At 36.7% G+C, this 16,670-nt stretch overlaps 1 protein-coding gene across 2 annotated transcripts; it reads left to right on the plus strand.

Annotated features, from left to right (window-relative positions):
* The first annotated feature begins 920 nt into the window (after positions 1 to 920).
* LOC104094348 (F-box protein SKIP24) lies at positions 921 to 4,247 on the plus strand. Of its 2 annotated transcripts, XM_009600271.4 has the most exons (5): positions 927 to 1,261; positions 2,032 to 2,205; positions 2,568 to 2,730; positions 2,819 to 2,953; positions 3,506 to 4,247. In XM_009600271.4, the coding sequence occupies exons 1-5, from the start codon at positions 1,023 to 1,025 to the stop codon at positions 3,521 to 3,523; spliced, it is 729 nt and encodes a 242-aa protein (XP_009598566.1). In that variant the 5' UTR covers positions 927 to 1,022; the 3' UTR covers positions 3,524 to 4,247. The 2 variants fall into 2 exon arrangements, with proteins under 2 accessions (XP_070051202.1, XP_009598566.1); XM_070195101.1 differs by lacking the exon at positions 2,032 to 2,205 and having other exon boundaries at positions 921 to 1,261; positions 3,506 to 3,706.
* The last annotated feature ends 12,423 nt before the right edge of the window (positions 4,248 to 16,670 follow it).

The raw sequence follows: 16,670 nt of genomic DNA on the forward strand, positions 1-16,670 counted from the left end.
CAATTGGGAAATAATTCTGAACATAGCATAATTATACTCACTGATAGATTTAAAATCTTGTAGCCTTAGATGAGTCCAATCATAACGTGCCTGTGAAAGAACGGCCATCTTCAGGTGGTCATATCTATCTTTCAAATTATTCTACAGTATGACTGGATCTTTAACAGTAAGATATTCCATTTTCAGGCCCTCATCAAGGTGATGGCGTAGGAATATCATTGCTTTGGCACGGTCTTGGTTTGATGCCTGATTTTTATCTTTGATGGTATCTGCCAGACCCATCGCATCAAGATGAATTTCGGCATCAAACACCCAAGACATGTAGCTTTTGCCCGATATATCCAGGGCTACAAACTCAAGTTTAGAAAGATTTGACATTATTTAGAAAAAGAAAGTTCGTACCTCTGATACATCAAAGTATTTTCTCGAGATGGCAGAGTCTCGTGTTGATAACGTGTTATAAAATAAAAACTGTAAAGTAAAGACAAGTATAGAGAGAAACTGATATATTATTCAAACTTCAAACTTATGTACATAATGAACTGAAAACTCCTCTATTTATAGAAGAAAGGAAGCAACTGCGAGGCTTTTCAGGAAGCAGCTGCAAGGCTTTTCTTTAGCTGCTTGTAAGCTGTCTGCATGAGCTACTTGCAACCTATCTGTTTAATAAGAAACTGCTGCAAATCATTTCATTGAGCTGCTTGCAACCTGCATGCATCAGCTGCTTGTAGATAAACTTCAACAGAGTACTAAATAGATAATCTTCTTCAGGAAGATTATCTATAGCGGAGTAATAAATAAACATCCACGATATAATTATTTTCGTAACAAAATGGAACAACTTGTAGTTTATCCTATTTCGAGTGTTACTAAGACAAACTTGCCCGGTGTTATAAAGTAAAGGGGAGGTGTTACCAAATAAGGATCTTTTTTATATTTGTGTTTCTCTTCTTAAAATTTAGCTAGATTTGAATAAGGCCTGAATTGAACAGACCGAAATAATTAGGGTCGGGTTGCAGAAAATGTCGGCATCAGCTTTGCCGGACGAGCTATGGAGACGAATCCTTGAAATCGGAATTGAATTCTACAACTTCAACTACAAAGATCTTTGCTGCCTATCCATAACTTGCAGACGTCTCAACCGACTCTCCTCCGACGATTCTCTTTGGTCCTCTTTGTTCTCCGCCGATTTTCCCCAATATCCTATTAAGCAACATCGTTCGTCTTCTTCTGTATCCAATAAATCGCTCTACAAAATAAGGTATATTTGCAGTACTCAGATTTTCTTTATACATGTGTATGTGTGTGCTGTTTTAGTGTATCTACATCATATAAATTCTTAATTGTGCACTCAGCTTTCCCAAAGAGTAGGATTTATGCAAACTACCAAATAATCCATCTAATCTATTTTATACAATTCGGTATCTCCCCCCCGCCCCTCACCCTACAACTCAAGACAACATTTGGTTGAAGTTGAAAAAACGAGTATTTGAAAGTTAAAATTGAGTTTGAACATGAATTTCACTTGGGAAATTTTTTTTTACTTTGTGTGTGCAAGTCACTGTATTTCACTTGAAATACTCTTCAAACTAATTTCAGCTTCAAATTCTCTATTTCTAAGTTGAAGTTAAAATAATGGAAAAATATTAAAAAAGAAACATTGATTTACATATAATATGTCATTATTTGCAAATAATATGTATGTCCAAATATTATGTGATGGCCAGAAGTCACTTGTATGCCGGTAAAAGCTTACCCGCTCCCGCGTTTACACCAAATAATACTAATTTACCATGATTAGGTCATAACTTAAGGTGAGAATTGTATTCATTTACTATTGTTTAGTGATAAATCTGTATGTGAAGACGTGTCATGTGTTCATTGGTTTGGTGTAAACACCGGGTGTGGGTAGATTTTTTACTCTTGTATGTCTTCTATTCTCAGCCATATCATCTCATCGTCCTGTTAATGTTATCTTCTCTGGAAAATCTTTTGATGAGAGTTGATTAATTGGTTGTTGACATCAACTAGATATGAAAAAGTCCGAGAACAGAAGGTTTTGGCCCATAGAAGGGCCGTTTTAAGAATTCAGAGTGAAATTAATGAGCATTCTAGGAGGATTCGGGAGACGGAACTTCGATCTGCAGAGGAGAAAGAGAAGATGAAGAGCACTGTTGCTGAGTTTTTAAATTTGCATAAAATCAGGTAGTGGACAGAAGGCTACTCGTATGATGTTATTTATTGTTTTTGTTTCTGCAATTTTGCTTACAATACTGGGGGTGGGGTCTTGCTTTAACAAAACAGCTGGTTGCTCGCGTTTGAAAACTTCATAAACAAAAATACAATTAGGAGATGATAAACTACATGTGTATGGTAGCCTGACAAAAAAGAAAAAAATTACATGTTTATGGTATTCCAGTTTGTGCAGAGAATAATGTTTTATGCAAGAGCAGAACGATCTTGTTTGCGTGTTTGTTTGTAGAAGCTTCATTATTCTTTGTTAGTCAAAGAATAATGTAAAATAACTTGGCTGATGTTTGACTTTGGTATTGATTTGCTTCTATCAGGGAAGCCTCAGTTGCACTAAATGTTTGGCAGCCGGAGGTTGTCCGGGGTAAGCAAAAGCAGATAGTTGAGCAATGCAATGTACCTGTTAACAATCGTATCCATGCCATTGAGATGGAGCTCAAGCTTTGCAAACAGCAAGTTGAAGGGTTTGAGAAGGCCCTTGTAAGTTTACGTCTATTTTATGGAGAACAATGTATCATTCATCTAATTGATGAACTGCATTATAATCTTTTCCTTTGTATTATTGCAGAGAGTTGAAAAAAGGAGAATGCAGGCAGCAAAGGAAAAGCTGGCTTCCGTAGAATATCACCCCTTGCGAGATTTTAACTTAGCAGTCACACCGATTGCTGAACAGGCCATGAGAAAAAGATTAAGAACATCAAGTGTAAATTTCTAAACCTTTCTACTTTTTCCACGCAATTTGAGTTGCTGTTTTTTAGGAATGGTAAATGTTTGTTACTTGAGTTGGGATTGCAAGATTGCTGGGGGTGGGGATGGTGAGAGCATCTTTGTTTTAGAGTGATACAAAAGCTACGTGGATATAGGAGTGGCTTTTCCAGATTGTCAACTTTGTTTTAGAATGATACAAAAGCAAAGTGGAGAAAAATATTGCTATGGAAGGGATGGTGAGAGCATGTACTGATCTCGACTAGATATCAGCATATATCTTTTAATGGTACTATATAGGTAATCTGGAGACAATGTAGTGGTGTTTTAGTCATCCACTTACTAAGAAAGCGGTAGCGAGTTAGCTTGTTTGTTCATGAGGGTGATTTTTTTTATTTTCTCCAGCTCTTCACCCTTCTCTATTTTCCTTTTTGGTGGTTGTTGTTGGTGACTATCAATTTGATAGCCCAGTGGTTCTGATTGATATATTACTGTATTTATAATCTCGGTTGCAACATTGGTGATTCCTTAAATCTGTATAATATCTCAGAAGGAAACTAGGAGTTGATGCATCATTGAATTGGATGAGTTACTCGTGGCAAGGAATCTTCAAATTGGTCTACATGGCAAATGGATGGTACAATGCTGCTGTTCAGCCTATTTGCATCTCTGTCCAAACTCAAAGTTAGGCACTGATTTTGCAGTTGCTGTGTACCTGTTGATTTTTTGTAAGTATGGCAGATTTGGTTCACCTCGGAAGCATTTAGAAACAGATATATGTGATGTGGGGAAGGGAAGTACAAATTTGATGCTGTCTAATATGCTTGACACTGGGGAAGGATGTTCAAGAAAATGGAGGATTATTCTTCGGAGTCTGAAAAAGAGAGCAAAATGGATGTTGTGCAATAGGAAGGGGACTGTAGGGCTACTTTGGAATATCCAGTAGGGTGCTGATACATGAAAACACAGGTTGGTCGAGAAACTTTACTTTGTGACTCACACAACTGACACAAATTGTGCGGGGTTGTCTATGTTGGACAAGTGGAGTTTGTGGAACTCAAATGCCTCACACAACTAACACTTTTGGTTCACAAACTCTACTTGTTATGAACAGGCAACCTTTTGGGGTCCTATAGTTTTCACTTGACAAACATAGGCAACCTTGTAAAAAATTTCATCAGTTTTGGTGTACATTATTTTCTGATAATTTTCTTAATAGTCGAACCAAATAATGAAAAATGTCCTTCATAGAGAGAAAAATCCAGCCTTTCGTTGGATTACTTCGTTAATAATATCTACTTATGATTTGACTTACAATTAATTTAAGAATATATCTATCACATACAATTGTAAAATTGATTCACCTTAATAATAAAACTAATTTTTGTCACATAAAGGAGTACTTGAATATTATTACTATGACAGTAAAATCTTTAAATTTTATTCATTACAACAACAAAACTTACTCACTTGAAATAACCAAAAGTAGCCCGTGATATGCTGGATGTTGACATCCAAGTAATGAAATAAAGGCCATATACAATTGTACGCAGTTATACAAAACATACGTCATTACGATTACTAACACTAATTAGGACGTAGTCGGGAAACCATTCTTTATTATTGAGCATTTGGATTAGATATGTTGCAACAAAAGAAAATTGCACTTCTGACTATATTAAACTTTTTCGATAATTTAAGTAATGTTACGTGAATACTAACCCAGTTTATACCTTATCAAAAACTAAATAAAAAAACTAACACGGTTTATATGGCATTTACATCGTGTACCATCAAACAGCAACAAATCGAGTGAAATTTCATAAGTGGGGTCTGAGATAACATTGTGTGCCATCTAAATAAAAATAGTACTGGCTAGTCAGTTTTCGGATTGGTCATTCAAAAATAGCCGGTGTTTGCAAAGTCATTGAAAAATAGCCACTAGTTTGCTGCAACACGGAAAGTTACAGCATAATATACTGGAGATTTGAGCACCTGTGTATGAACTTCCAGCATATTATGTTGGACCGGTATATTATACTGGAACTCCAGTATATTGCTTATTATACTTATGCTGGAACTCCAGTATATTACTGGAGTTCCAGCATATTATACTGGAATTCCAGTATATTATGTTGGAGTATTTTTCGGATTTTAAACAGTGTTTTTATTCAAATTTATCTTTATATGAAAAGTGACTAAATTTTGATTACTTTTGAAACTGTGACTATTTTTAAATCTAAATCTGGCTATTTTTGAATTTCTCCCGCCATCTAATAACAAAATATTAGCTGAAACATAGGCTCCTATAATTGCTAGTTTCATTTCGTTGCTAGTTGGTAATAATTTGGTGACTTAACAAACATTGAAGGAATCAGAGCAGTAATATATTTAGTGTGTGTTGCGACCAAACACACTCACGCAAGTATACGCGGTCGTCAAGTAATAAAGTGACTAAAAGTCGGATGTCGAACCCACGAGGACTTATGATTAACTATTAACTAAATTAGACTATCCTAATTATCTAAACAAGAATTAAATCTAAAAATATTTGATTCTAAACTAATTAAATAAAAAAATATAAATAATGAACTTTGAACAGAGAAAGAGCAGATTTTTATGATATCAATGTAATGAAAACGATCTAGGGTTATGGTCTATCTAACAATCCTATTGTATTCTTCAATTGAATTGACCGACTAATTTATCTAGCTTATTGGTTGACAGGGTTAATATTGCTCATAAGAATCTGTCGAGTTCTTACTCGCCTATTCAAGCTAACCTAACGCCTATATGTCTATGGAGTTAGAATCAACAAGAACGCATTTATAATTCCTGTAAATCAACCAAGCAAGGCAATTAGGTATATGTCTATCCTAACTACGAATCCGTCCCCCGATGCCCGAGTTCAAGAACTTGCCCTACTCAATCCTATATGCAATATAGAATTCCCACTTTCGAGTTCAATTCTAGATTCGTAGATAATATTCAATTGGTGATCAAGCAATTAAATAATTAAGTGCAAGATTGAATAAATAAACTAATATGATAAATCAAGAAGTCAAAATCAATATCCGAATAACAATAGTCATGAAAGAACCACAACCCTAGAACGTGAAGTTTAGCTCCACATAGACATGGTAGCCAAACAACAAATCATACAAAGAAACATAAAAATTACTAAGTTTGGTGGGAGAAAGAAGAAACTTGATGAATTCCGGCCTCCACAGCTTTGTCGTGGCTTTTTCCCTCTTCCCAATATGTTAGATAACCTAAAAGAGGCGTTTTTAGCTTATATATTGCGTACAAAAGTCGTGGGCCAAAGCTCTCCTATTCCTAGTCCAAATCGGCTTCAGGGATTGATGCTAAGGTGGATGCGACGCATCCACCTTGTCCTCCATTTCAATTTTTGCCTGCGAAGGTGGATGCGACGCATCCAGCCTTCTCTTCTACTTCCCAGTTTCGCACGCGATGGCGGACGCTATGGCCCAACTTCACTGCTAAGGTTGCATGCAGGATGATGTTTTCCTAGGTTGGATGCTACGCATCCAACCCTTCTTCCTCTGGCTAAACCACCTTTTCTTCATATTTTGCACTCCGAAGACCTTAAATCGTCACACATAACTTAATTAGTCACCAAACCAATAATTACACCATGTTGGGTGTTTTAAAGATTAAATAACATCAAAAAGTGGTTAAAACATGGGCAAAATAACATCAACACATATCGAAATATGCCAAACATCACTACCCCACACTTAAACCTTTGTTCGTCCTCGAACAAACCATCCTATAGTAGACGAAACAAAATTGAGCTCTTATCATTCAAAGCACACTGCACCTCTGACCGTGGTTATTTACAACAATTAGGCTCTAGGCTATGCATCACATACCCTTCGCTTTACTTAAGCCATTCTTTTAAAAATATTCGAACAAAGACAACATGCTCACAACAATCCTAACCTCAAAAACCGACTCAATGTCACTATGCACTCATGGCTTGAACAACCAACATCATAGAGAAGTCTAATAACGTTACCTATCCCTCGTGAAACCATGTGCCCTCACAACAAGAACAAGAGAGCGAGTTCAATCCACACATTCGAATCTCATGATCAAATATATTTTAATGACTCACATATATCAAAGAAAATCGCTCACTCTCACAAAGAAGTCACATGCATGCAATTGGTACCATATGTTTGCCCTTAATGTAAATCTGTACTAATGTAAGCTCGCTCGATCTAAAATCAATTAGGACTTTTTCATGGTTGTAATGTGGGCTAAGGGAAAGGTAGGATATATTTTAGGAATAGTGACTCAACCTCCTAAGCACTTTAATACATCACCAAATAACTTAAGCACAAATTCTTCAACACCACTTCAATTTCACAAATAATATCACCCCCAACAATATTTCCTCTTTCTTTAAGCACTACTTTAATTCATACCCACTAGCAAGAACAAGACAACAATTTATTCATCTATATTTTTCTTTCTTTTTTTCCAGATTTTTCTCTTCTTCTTTTTTTTCTTTTAATTTCCGCTAGTGGTGTATTATTTTACAAAATAAGCGCACCCTTCTTTCTTTCATTGGTTCCACTCAAAAGTCACCCCACACTTAGTCCCTTCTTACTTCTTTTAGCGCTCATCTAACAATTAAAGTGCTTTAAGAGGTAAAAGGATCAAAACAATGTCAATTAAGAATAAAAAGGGTATAGGCTTGTAATGTGGGTACCAAATAAAAGGTCTACAGGCTCAAAAAGGGTTAACTAGGGATAGATTTTATTTGTGATAAGCAATAAGCTCAAAAAGATCAAAGAAAGCCTAAAATCATTTTTCAAACCGAGCATCACCTAAAATTTCGCTTCAACTCACATACCGGGCAAGTTCTAGACACAAGTACAATACATGGACAACACAAAAACCTCACCACACATGGCACATGACTCACTAAGGACGATCACATTCCGACTCTCAAGCAATGCAAGTATTCACGGAGCCACGAGATATTAAGTATTAAACACAAGGTGAACATAAGTCATGTAAACGAGACATAGGCGCCACAAAACATGCTATCCAATTTAACAAGGCATCATCAATAAATTCAAATCATACAGAAGATACTACACATGCGAAAGTATAAATATGTTACTATCAAACAAGTCAAGGGCGCCTAGGTTCATCATTCTTGCTCCTTTTATTCCCTAAATTCCTAATCTACTCGGAAAGAAAAAACTACCCGGTTCAAACTACATCCCATGGAAAAGAACCGAGGCACAAAGAAAAACCACAGGGGATTATTACTACCTAAAGAAAGCTAAAAGACATATTTTGAATTTTTGTTTAGACTTTAATCCCTCAAGAAAACTGTCTAGGAGATCAATCGTCGGGAAAAGTCCAATTTTTCTACTTTTTCGTTTTTTTTTTTTCTTTTTTTTTTTTTTCACAAAAGCTACTACACTTAAGAATGAGTACTACAACTAAGCTAAAATAGCACAGAAACTCAACCAAACGATCTCCTCACCCCACACTTAAAATTTTGCAATGTCCTCAATGCACATTATAAATAATAAGAGGGTAAACGAGACTCCCTGGTAGGCCAAAGGCCGAAGCAATAGCGGCTCACGAGGTACTCAGACTTCCCCAGGCATCGTCCTTTGTGTGGGCACCCCACACTTAGTCCTCACCATCTAGCTCGCTTTTGCACTCTTCTAATGGCTTTGCTTCCTATGCTCATAATCCTACAAAACAAAAATAAATACTACAAAATAATAAAAATAAAATAAAATAAAAAGTAAACAAAAATAAAAGAAAGCAGTAACGCTGGGTTGCCTCCCAACAAGCGCCTGATTTAACGTAGCGGCACGACGTGAATCACTTTTTGCCTCCACCTCGAACTTATGAATTGAGCCCCTAACATGGCATCCAGTTTGCGGCTATGCTCCAGTGGTGGGGCTACAAAGATAACCAGGCCAAGTAATAAATTTTTCACTCTACACTTCTCGGCCTTTAGATGAGGAATGTATTTTTTGCTTTTTGGCATGACAAATTCAAAAATATAGGCATCATGTTCCTCTTCCATTGACTCCTCCAAAGGCTTAGATGACTCGATTTCCATGTCATCATCCAAATACAATGTCGAAAAATGTTTAGAATGAGGACCAACACGCCCCAACTTTAGAATTGTATTACTATTTATATCCTCATATGTGCACACATTAGAGTCTTCAAATATAACATTATCTGCTACCTCGCATGGCTCTAGTGTACTTTTCTCAACATGGGCATCATCAACAGAAATATGCTCGAATGATTGGCTCTCCACTTTTAGCTCCTCAATTTGGCGTATAAGCTCCTTTTCAGCTTCTGACAACTGATTACTATTTTGTTGGGCGATAGACGCAACAACCTTTGCATTTAATTTATCTTGCAAGTCGTGAATAGTAGTGACAAATTTATAGATCCCTTGTCCCAGTTTAGATCTTCCCTCTATAAAGTGTCTCATCCCATCAGTAAGTTCCTCATGTTGAGCTTCATATATTTCTAACTTTTCAGCCTGTTCTGCCAGCCAAGTTTGGCTCAAAATCTCCTCTTTTTCAAAAATTTTCTCTTGCTGGTACTCGCTCTCTTCATTCAATTCTTCCATATTGGCCTTCATTCTTGTGATTGCTGCCCTCATTCTTTTCATATCTTTTTTGAGTTCATCCTGTTGCTCTGCTACTTGCCTCAGAATATCCCTAATATATGCATCAGGCTCCATATCCTGCACTTCATTGCCCCTATCAAACTCAGAAATATCATTAGAAAGATCATAATAAGGGCTCAGAGAAGGATGAACAAAATTAGGACAACCATCCCAATGGCCATCTTGACCACCACACATATTACAAATATTCCACTCAAAGGATTGAGATTGTGCGCACAACTCACTCCTGGGAACATTCTGACAATTTTTCCACCAGTGGGGTCCTCCACAATATGGACAAGGATCATCAAAATAAGAATAACCATCATTCGAACAATTTTTATTCCAAGATGCCATGCTAAAATAAATAAAAAATACTAACTAAAATAAAATAATAAAAAAAACATGAATAGATAAAAAAAATGTCTAATCTAGAAAAATAGCAAATTTCTAAGTCCCCGGCAACGGCGCCAAAAACTTGTTGCGACCAAACACACTCACGCAAGTATACGCGGTCGTCAAGTAATAAAGTGACTAAAAGTCGGATGTCGAACCCACGAGGACTTATGATTAACTATTAACTAAATTAGACTATCCTAATTATCTAAACAAGAATTAAACCTAAAAATATTTGATTCTAAACTAATTAAATAAAAAAATATAAATAATGAACTTTGAACAGAGAAAGAGCAGATTTTTATGATATCAATGTAATGAAAACGATCTAGGGTTATGGTCTATCTAACAATCCTATTGTATTCTTCAATTGAATTGACCGACTAATTTATCTAGCTTATTGGTTGACAGGGTTAATATTGCTCATAAGAATCTGTCGAGTTCTTACTCGCCTATTCAAGCTAACCTAACGCCTATATGTCTATGGAGTTAGAATCAACAAGAACGCATTTATAATTCCTGTAAATCAACCAAGCAAGGCAATTAGGTATATGTCTATCCTAACTACGAATCCGTCCCCCGATGCCCGAGTTCAAGAACTTGCCCTACTCAATCCTATATGCAATATAGAATTCCCACTTTCGAGTTCAATTCTAGATTCATAGATAATATTCAATTGGTGATCAAGCAATTAAATAATTAAGTGCAAGATTGAATAAATAAACTAATATGATAAATCAAGAAGTCAAAATCAATATCCGAATAACAATAGTCATGAAAGAACCACAACCCTAGAACGTGAAGTTTAACTCCACATAGACATGGTAGCCAAACAACAAATCATACAAAGAAACATAAAAATTACTAAGTTTGGTGGGAGAAAGAAGAAACTTGATGAATTCCGGCCTCCACAGCTTTGTCGTGGCTTTTTCCCTCTTCCCAATATGTTAGATAACCTAAAAGAGGCGTTTTTAGCTTATATATTGCGTACAAAAGTCGTGGGCCAAAGCTCTCCTATTCCTAGTCCAAATCGGCTTCAGGGATTGATGCTAAGGTGGATGCGACGCATCCACCTTGTCCTCCATTTCAATTTTTGCCTGCGAAGGTGGATGCGACGCATCCAGCCTTCTCTTCTACTTCCCAGTTTCGCACGCGATGGCGGACGCTATGGCCCAACTTCACTGCTAAGGTTGCATGCAGGATGATGTTTTCCTAGGTTGGATGCTACGCATCCAACCCTTCTTCCTCTGGCTAAACCACCTTTTCTTCATATTTTGCACTCCGAACACCTTAAATCGTCACACATAACTTAATTAGTCACCAAACCAATAATTACACCATGTTGGGTGTTTTAAAGATTAAATAACATCAAAAAGTGGTTAAAACATGGGCAAAGTAACATCAACACATATCGAAATATGCCAAACATCACTACCCCACACTTAAACCTTTGTTCGTCCTCGAACAAACCATCCTATAGTAGACGAAACAAAATTGAGCTCTTATCATTCAAAGCACACTGCACCTCTGACCGTGGTTATTTACAACAATTAGGCTCTAGGCTATGCATCACATACCCTTCGCTTTACTTAAGCCATTCTTTTAAAAATATTCGAACAAAGACAACATGCTCACAACAATCCTAACCTCAAAAACCGACTCAATGTCACTATACACTCATGGCTTGAACAACCAACATCATAGAGAAGTCTAATAACGTTACCTATCCCTCGTGAAACCATGTGCCCTCACAACAAGAACAAGAGAGCGAGTTCAATCCACACATTCGAATCTCATGATCAAATATATTTTAATGACTCACATATATCAAAGAAAATCGCTCACTCTCACAAAGAAGTCACATGCATGCAATTGGTACCATATGCTTGCCCTTAATGTAAATCTCTACTAATGTAAGCTCGCTCGATCTAAAATCAATTAGGACTTTTTCATGGTTGTAATGTGGGCTAAGGGAAAGGTAGGATATATTTTAGGAATAGTGACTCAACCTCCTAAGCACTTTAATACATCACCAAATAACTTAAGCACAAATTCTTCAACACCACTTCAATTTCACAAATAATATCACCCCCAACAATATTTCCTCTTTCTTTAAGCACTACTTTAATTCATACCCACTAGCAAGAACAAGACAACAATTTATTCATCTATATTTTTCTTTCTTTTTTTCCAGATTTTTCTCTTCTTCTTTTTTTTTCTTTCAATTTCCGCTAGTGGTGTATTATTTTACAAAATAAGCGCACCCTTCTTTCTTTCATTGGTTCCACTCAAAAGTCACCCCACACTTAGTCCCTTCTTACTTCTTTTAGCGCTCATCTAACAATTAAAGTGCTTTAAGAGGTAAAAGGATCAAAACAATGTCAATTAAGAATAAAAAGGGTATAGGCTTGTAATGTGGGTACCAAATAAAAGGTCTACAGGCTCAAAAAGGGTTAACTAGGGATAGATTTTATTTGTGATAAGCAATAAGCTCAAAAAGATCAAAGAAAGCCTAAAATCATTTTTCAAATCGAGCATCACCTAAAATTTCGCTTCAACTCACATACCGGGCAAGTTCTAGACACAAGTACAATACATGGACAACACAAAAAACCTCACCACACATGGCACATGACTCACTAAGGACGATCACATTCCGACTCTCAAGCAATGCAAGTATTCACGGAGCCACGAGATATTAAGTATTAAACACAAGGTGAACATAAGTCATGTAAACGAGACATAGGCGCCACAAAATATACTATCCAATTTAACAAGGCATCATCAATAAATTCAAATCATACAGAAGATACTACACATGCGAAAGTATAAATATGTTACTATCAAACAAGTCAAGGGCGCCTAGGTTCATCATTCTTGCTCCTTTTATTCCCTAAATTCCTAATCTACTCGGAAAGAAAAAACTACCCGGTTCAAACTACATCCCATGGAAAAGAACCGAGGCACAAAGAAAAACCACAGGGGATTATTACTACCTAAAGAAAGCTAAAAGACATATTTTGAATTTTTGTTTAGACTTTAATCCCTCAAGAAAACTGTCTAGGAGATCAATCGTCGGGAAAAGTCCAATTTTTCTACTTTTTCATTTTTTTTTTAATTTCTTTTTTCTTTTTTTTTTTTCACAAAAGCTACTACACTTAAGAATGAGTACTACAACTAAGCTAAAATAGCACAGAAACTCAACCAAACGATCTCCTCACCCCACACTTAAAATTTTGCAATGTCCTCAATGCACATTATAAATAATAAGAGGGTAAACGAGACTCCCTGGTAGGCCAAAGGCCGAAGCAATAGCGGCTCACGAGGTACTCAGACTTCCCCAGGCATCGTCCTTTGTGTGGGCACCCCACACTTAGTCCTCACCATCTAGCTCGCTTTTGCACTCTTCTAATGGCTTTGCTTCCTATGCTCATAATCCTACAAAACAAAAATAAATACTACAAAATAATAAAAATAAAATAAAATAAAAAGTAAACAAAAATAAAAGAAAGCAGTAACGCTGGGTTGCCTCCCAACAAGCGCCTGATTTAACGTAGCGGCACGACGTGAACCACTTTTTGCCTCCACCTCGAACTTATGAATTGAGCCCCTAACATGGCATCCAGTTTGCGGCTATGCTCCAGTGGTGGGGCTACAAAGATAACCAGGCCAAGTAATAAATTTTTCACTCTACACTTCTCGGCCTTTAGATGAGGAATGTATTTTTTGCTTTTTGGCATGACAAATTCAAAAATATAGGCATCATGTTCCTCTTCCATTGACTCCTCCAAAGGCTTAGATGACTCGATTTCCATGTCATCATCCAAATACAATGTCGAAAAATGTTTAGAATGAGGACCAACACGCCCCAACTTTAGAATTGTATTACTATTTATATCCTCATATGTGCACACATTAGAGTCTTCAAATATAACATTATCTGCTACCTCGCATGGCTCTAGTGTACTTTTCTCAACATGGGCATCATCAACAGAAATATGCTCGAATGATTGGCTCTCCACTTTTAGCTCCTCAATTTGGCGTATAAGCTCCTTTTCAGCTTCTGACAACTGATTACTATTTTGTTGGGCGATAGACGCAACAACCTTTGCATTTAATTTATCTTGCAAGTCGTGAATAGTAGTGACAAATTTATAGATCCCTTGTCCCAGTTTAGATCTTCCCTCTATAAAGTGTCTCATCCCATCAGTAAGTTCCTCATGTTGAGCTTCATATATTTCTAACTTTTCAGCCTGTTCTGCCAGCCAAGTTTGGCTCAAAATCTCCTCTTTTTCAAAAATTTTCTCTTGCTGGTACTCGCTCTCTTCATTCAATTCTTCCATATTGGCCTTCATTCTTGTGATTGCTGCCCTCATTCTTTTCATATCTTTTTTGAGTTCATCCTGTTGCTCTGCTACTTGCCTCAGAATATCCCTAATATATGCATCAGGCTCCATATCCTGCACTTCATTGCCCCTATCAAACTCAGAAATATCATTAGAAAGATCATAATAAGGGCTCAGAGAAGGATGAACAAAATTAGGACAACCATCCCAATGGCCATCTTGACCACCACACATATTACAAATATTCCACTCAAAGGATTGAGATTGTGCGCACAACTCACTCTTGGGAACATTCTGACAATTTTTCCACCAGTGGGGTCCTCCACAATATGGACAAGGATCATCAAAATAAGAATAACCATCATTCGAATAATTTTTATTCCAAGATGCCATGCTAAAATAAATAAAAAATACTAACTAAAATAAAATAATAAAAAAAACATGAATAGATAAAAAAAATGTCTAATCTAGAAAAATAGCAAATTTCTAAGTCCCCGGCAACGGCGCCAAAAACTTGTTGCGACCAAACACACTCACGCAAGTATACGCGGTCGTCAAGTAATAAAGTGACTAAAAGTCGGATGTCGAACCCACGAGGACTTATGATTAACTATTAACTAAATTAGACTATCCTAATTATCTAAACAAGAATTAAACCTAAAAATATTTGATTCTAAACTAATTAAATAAAAAAATATAAATAATGAACTTTGAACAGAGAAAGAGCAGATTTTTATGATATCAATGTAATGAAAACGATCTAGGGTTATGGTCTATCTAACAATCCTATTGTATTCTTCAATTGAATTGACCGACTAATTTATCTAGCTTATTGGTTGACAGGGTTAATATTGCTCATAAGAATCTGTCGAGTTCTTACTCGCCTATTCAAGCTAACCTAACGCCTATATGTCTATGGAGTTAGAATCAACAAGAACGCATTTATAATTCCTGTAAATCAACCAAGCAAGGCAATTAGGTATATGTCTATCCTAACTACGAATCCGTCCCCCGATGCCCGAGTTCAAGAACTTGCCCTACTCAATCCTATATGCAATATAGAATTTCCACTTTCGAGTTCAATTCTAGATTCATAGATAATATTCAATTGGTGATCAAGCAATTAAATAATTAAGTGCAAGATTGAATAAATAAACTAATATGATAAATCAAGAAGTCAAAATCAATATCCGAATAACAATAGTCATGAAAGAACCACAACCCTAGAACGTGAAGTTTAACTCCACATAGACATGGTAGCCAAACAACAAATCATACAAAGAAACATAAAAATTACTAAGTTTGGTGGGAGAAAGAAGAAACTTGATGAATTCCGGCCTCCACAGCTTTGTCGTGGCTTTTTCCCTCTTCCCAATATGTTAGATAACCTAAAAGAGGCGTTTTTAGCTTATATATTGCGTACAAAAGTCGTGGGCCAAAGCTCTCCTATTCCTAGTCCAAATCGGCTTCAGGGATTGATGCTAAGGTGGATGCGACGCATCCACCTTGTCCTCCATTTCAATTTTTGCCTGCGAAGGTGGATGCGACGCATCCAGCCTTCTCTTCTACTTCCCAGTTTCGCACGCGATGGCGGACGCTATGGCCCAACTTCACTGCTAAGGTTGCATGCAGGATGATGTTTTCCTAGGTTGGATGCTACGCATCCAACCCTTCTTCCTCTGGCTAAACCACCTTTTCTTCATATTTTGCACTCCGAACACCTTAAATCGTCACACATAACTTAATTAGTCACCAAACCAATAATTACACCATGTTGGGTGTTTTAAAGATTAAATAACATCAAAAAGTGGTTAAAACATGGGCAAAGTAACATCAACACATATCGAAATATGCCAAACATCACTACCCCACACTTAAACCTTTGTTCGTCCTCGAACAAACCATCCTATAGTAGACGAAACAAAATTGAGCTCTTATCATTCAAAGCACACTGCACCTCTGACCGTGGTTATTTACAACAATTAGGCTCTAGGCTATGCATCACATACCCTTCGCTTTACTTAAGCCATTCTTTTAAAAATATTCGAACAAAGACAACATGCTCACAACAATCCTAACCTCAAAAACCGACTCAATGTCACTATGCACTCATGGCTTGAACAACCAACATCATAGAGAAGTCTAATAACGTTACCTATCCCTCGTGAAACCATGTGCCCTCACAACAAGAACAAGAGAGCGAGTTCAATCCACACATTCGAATCTCATGATCAAATATATTTTAATGACTCACATATATCAAAGAAAATCGCTCACTCTCACAA

This window comes from Nicotiana tomentosiformis, chromosome 2 (genome assembly GCF_000390325.3).
Source record: "Nicotiana tomentosiformis chromosome 2, ASM39032v3, whole genome shotgun sequence".
Taxonomy (NCBI): domain Eukaryota; kingdom Viridiplantae; phylum Streptophyta; class Magnoliopsida; order Solanales; family Solanaceae; genus Nicotiana; species Nicotiana tomentosiformis.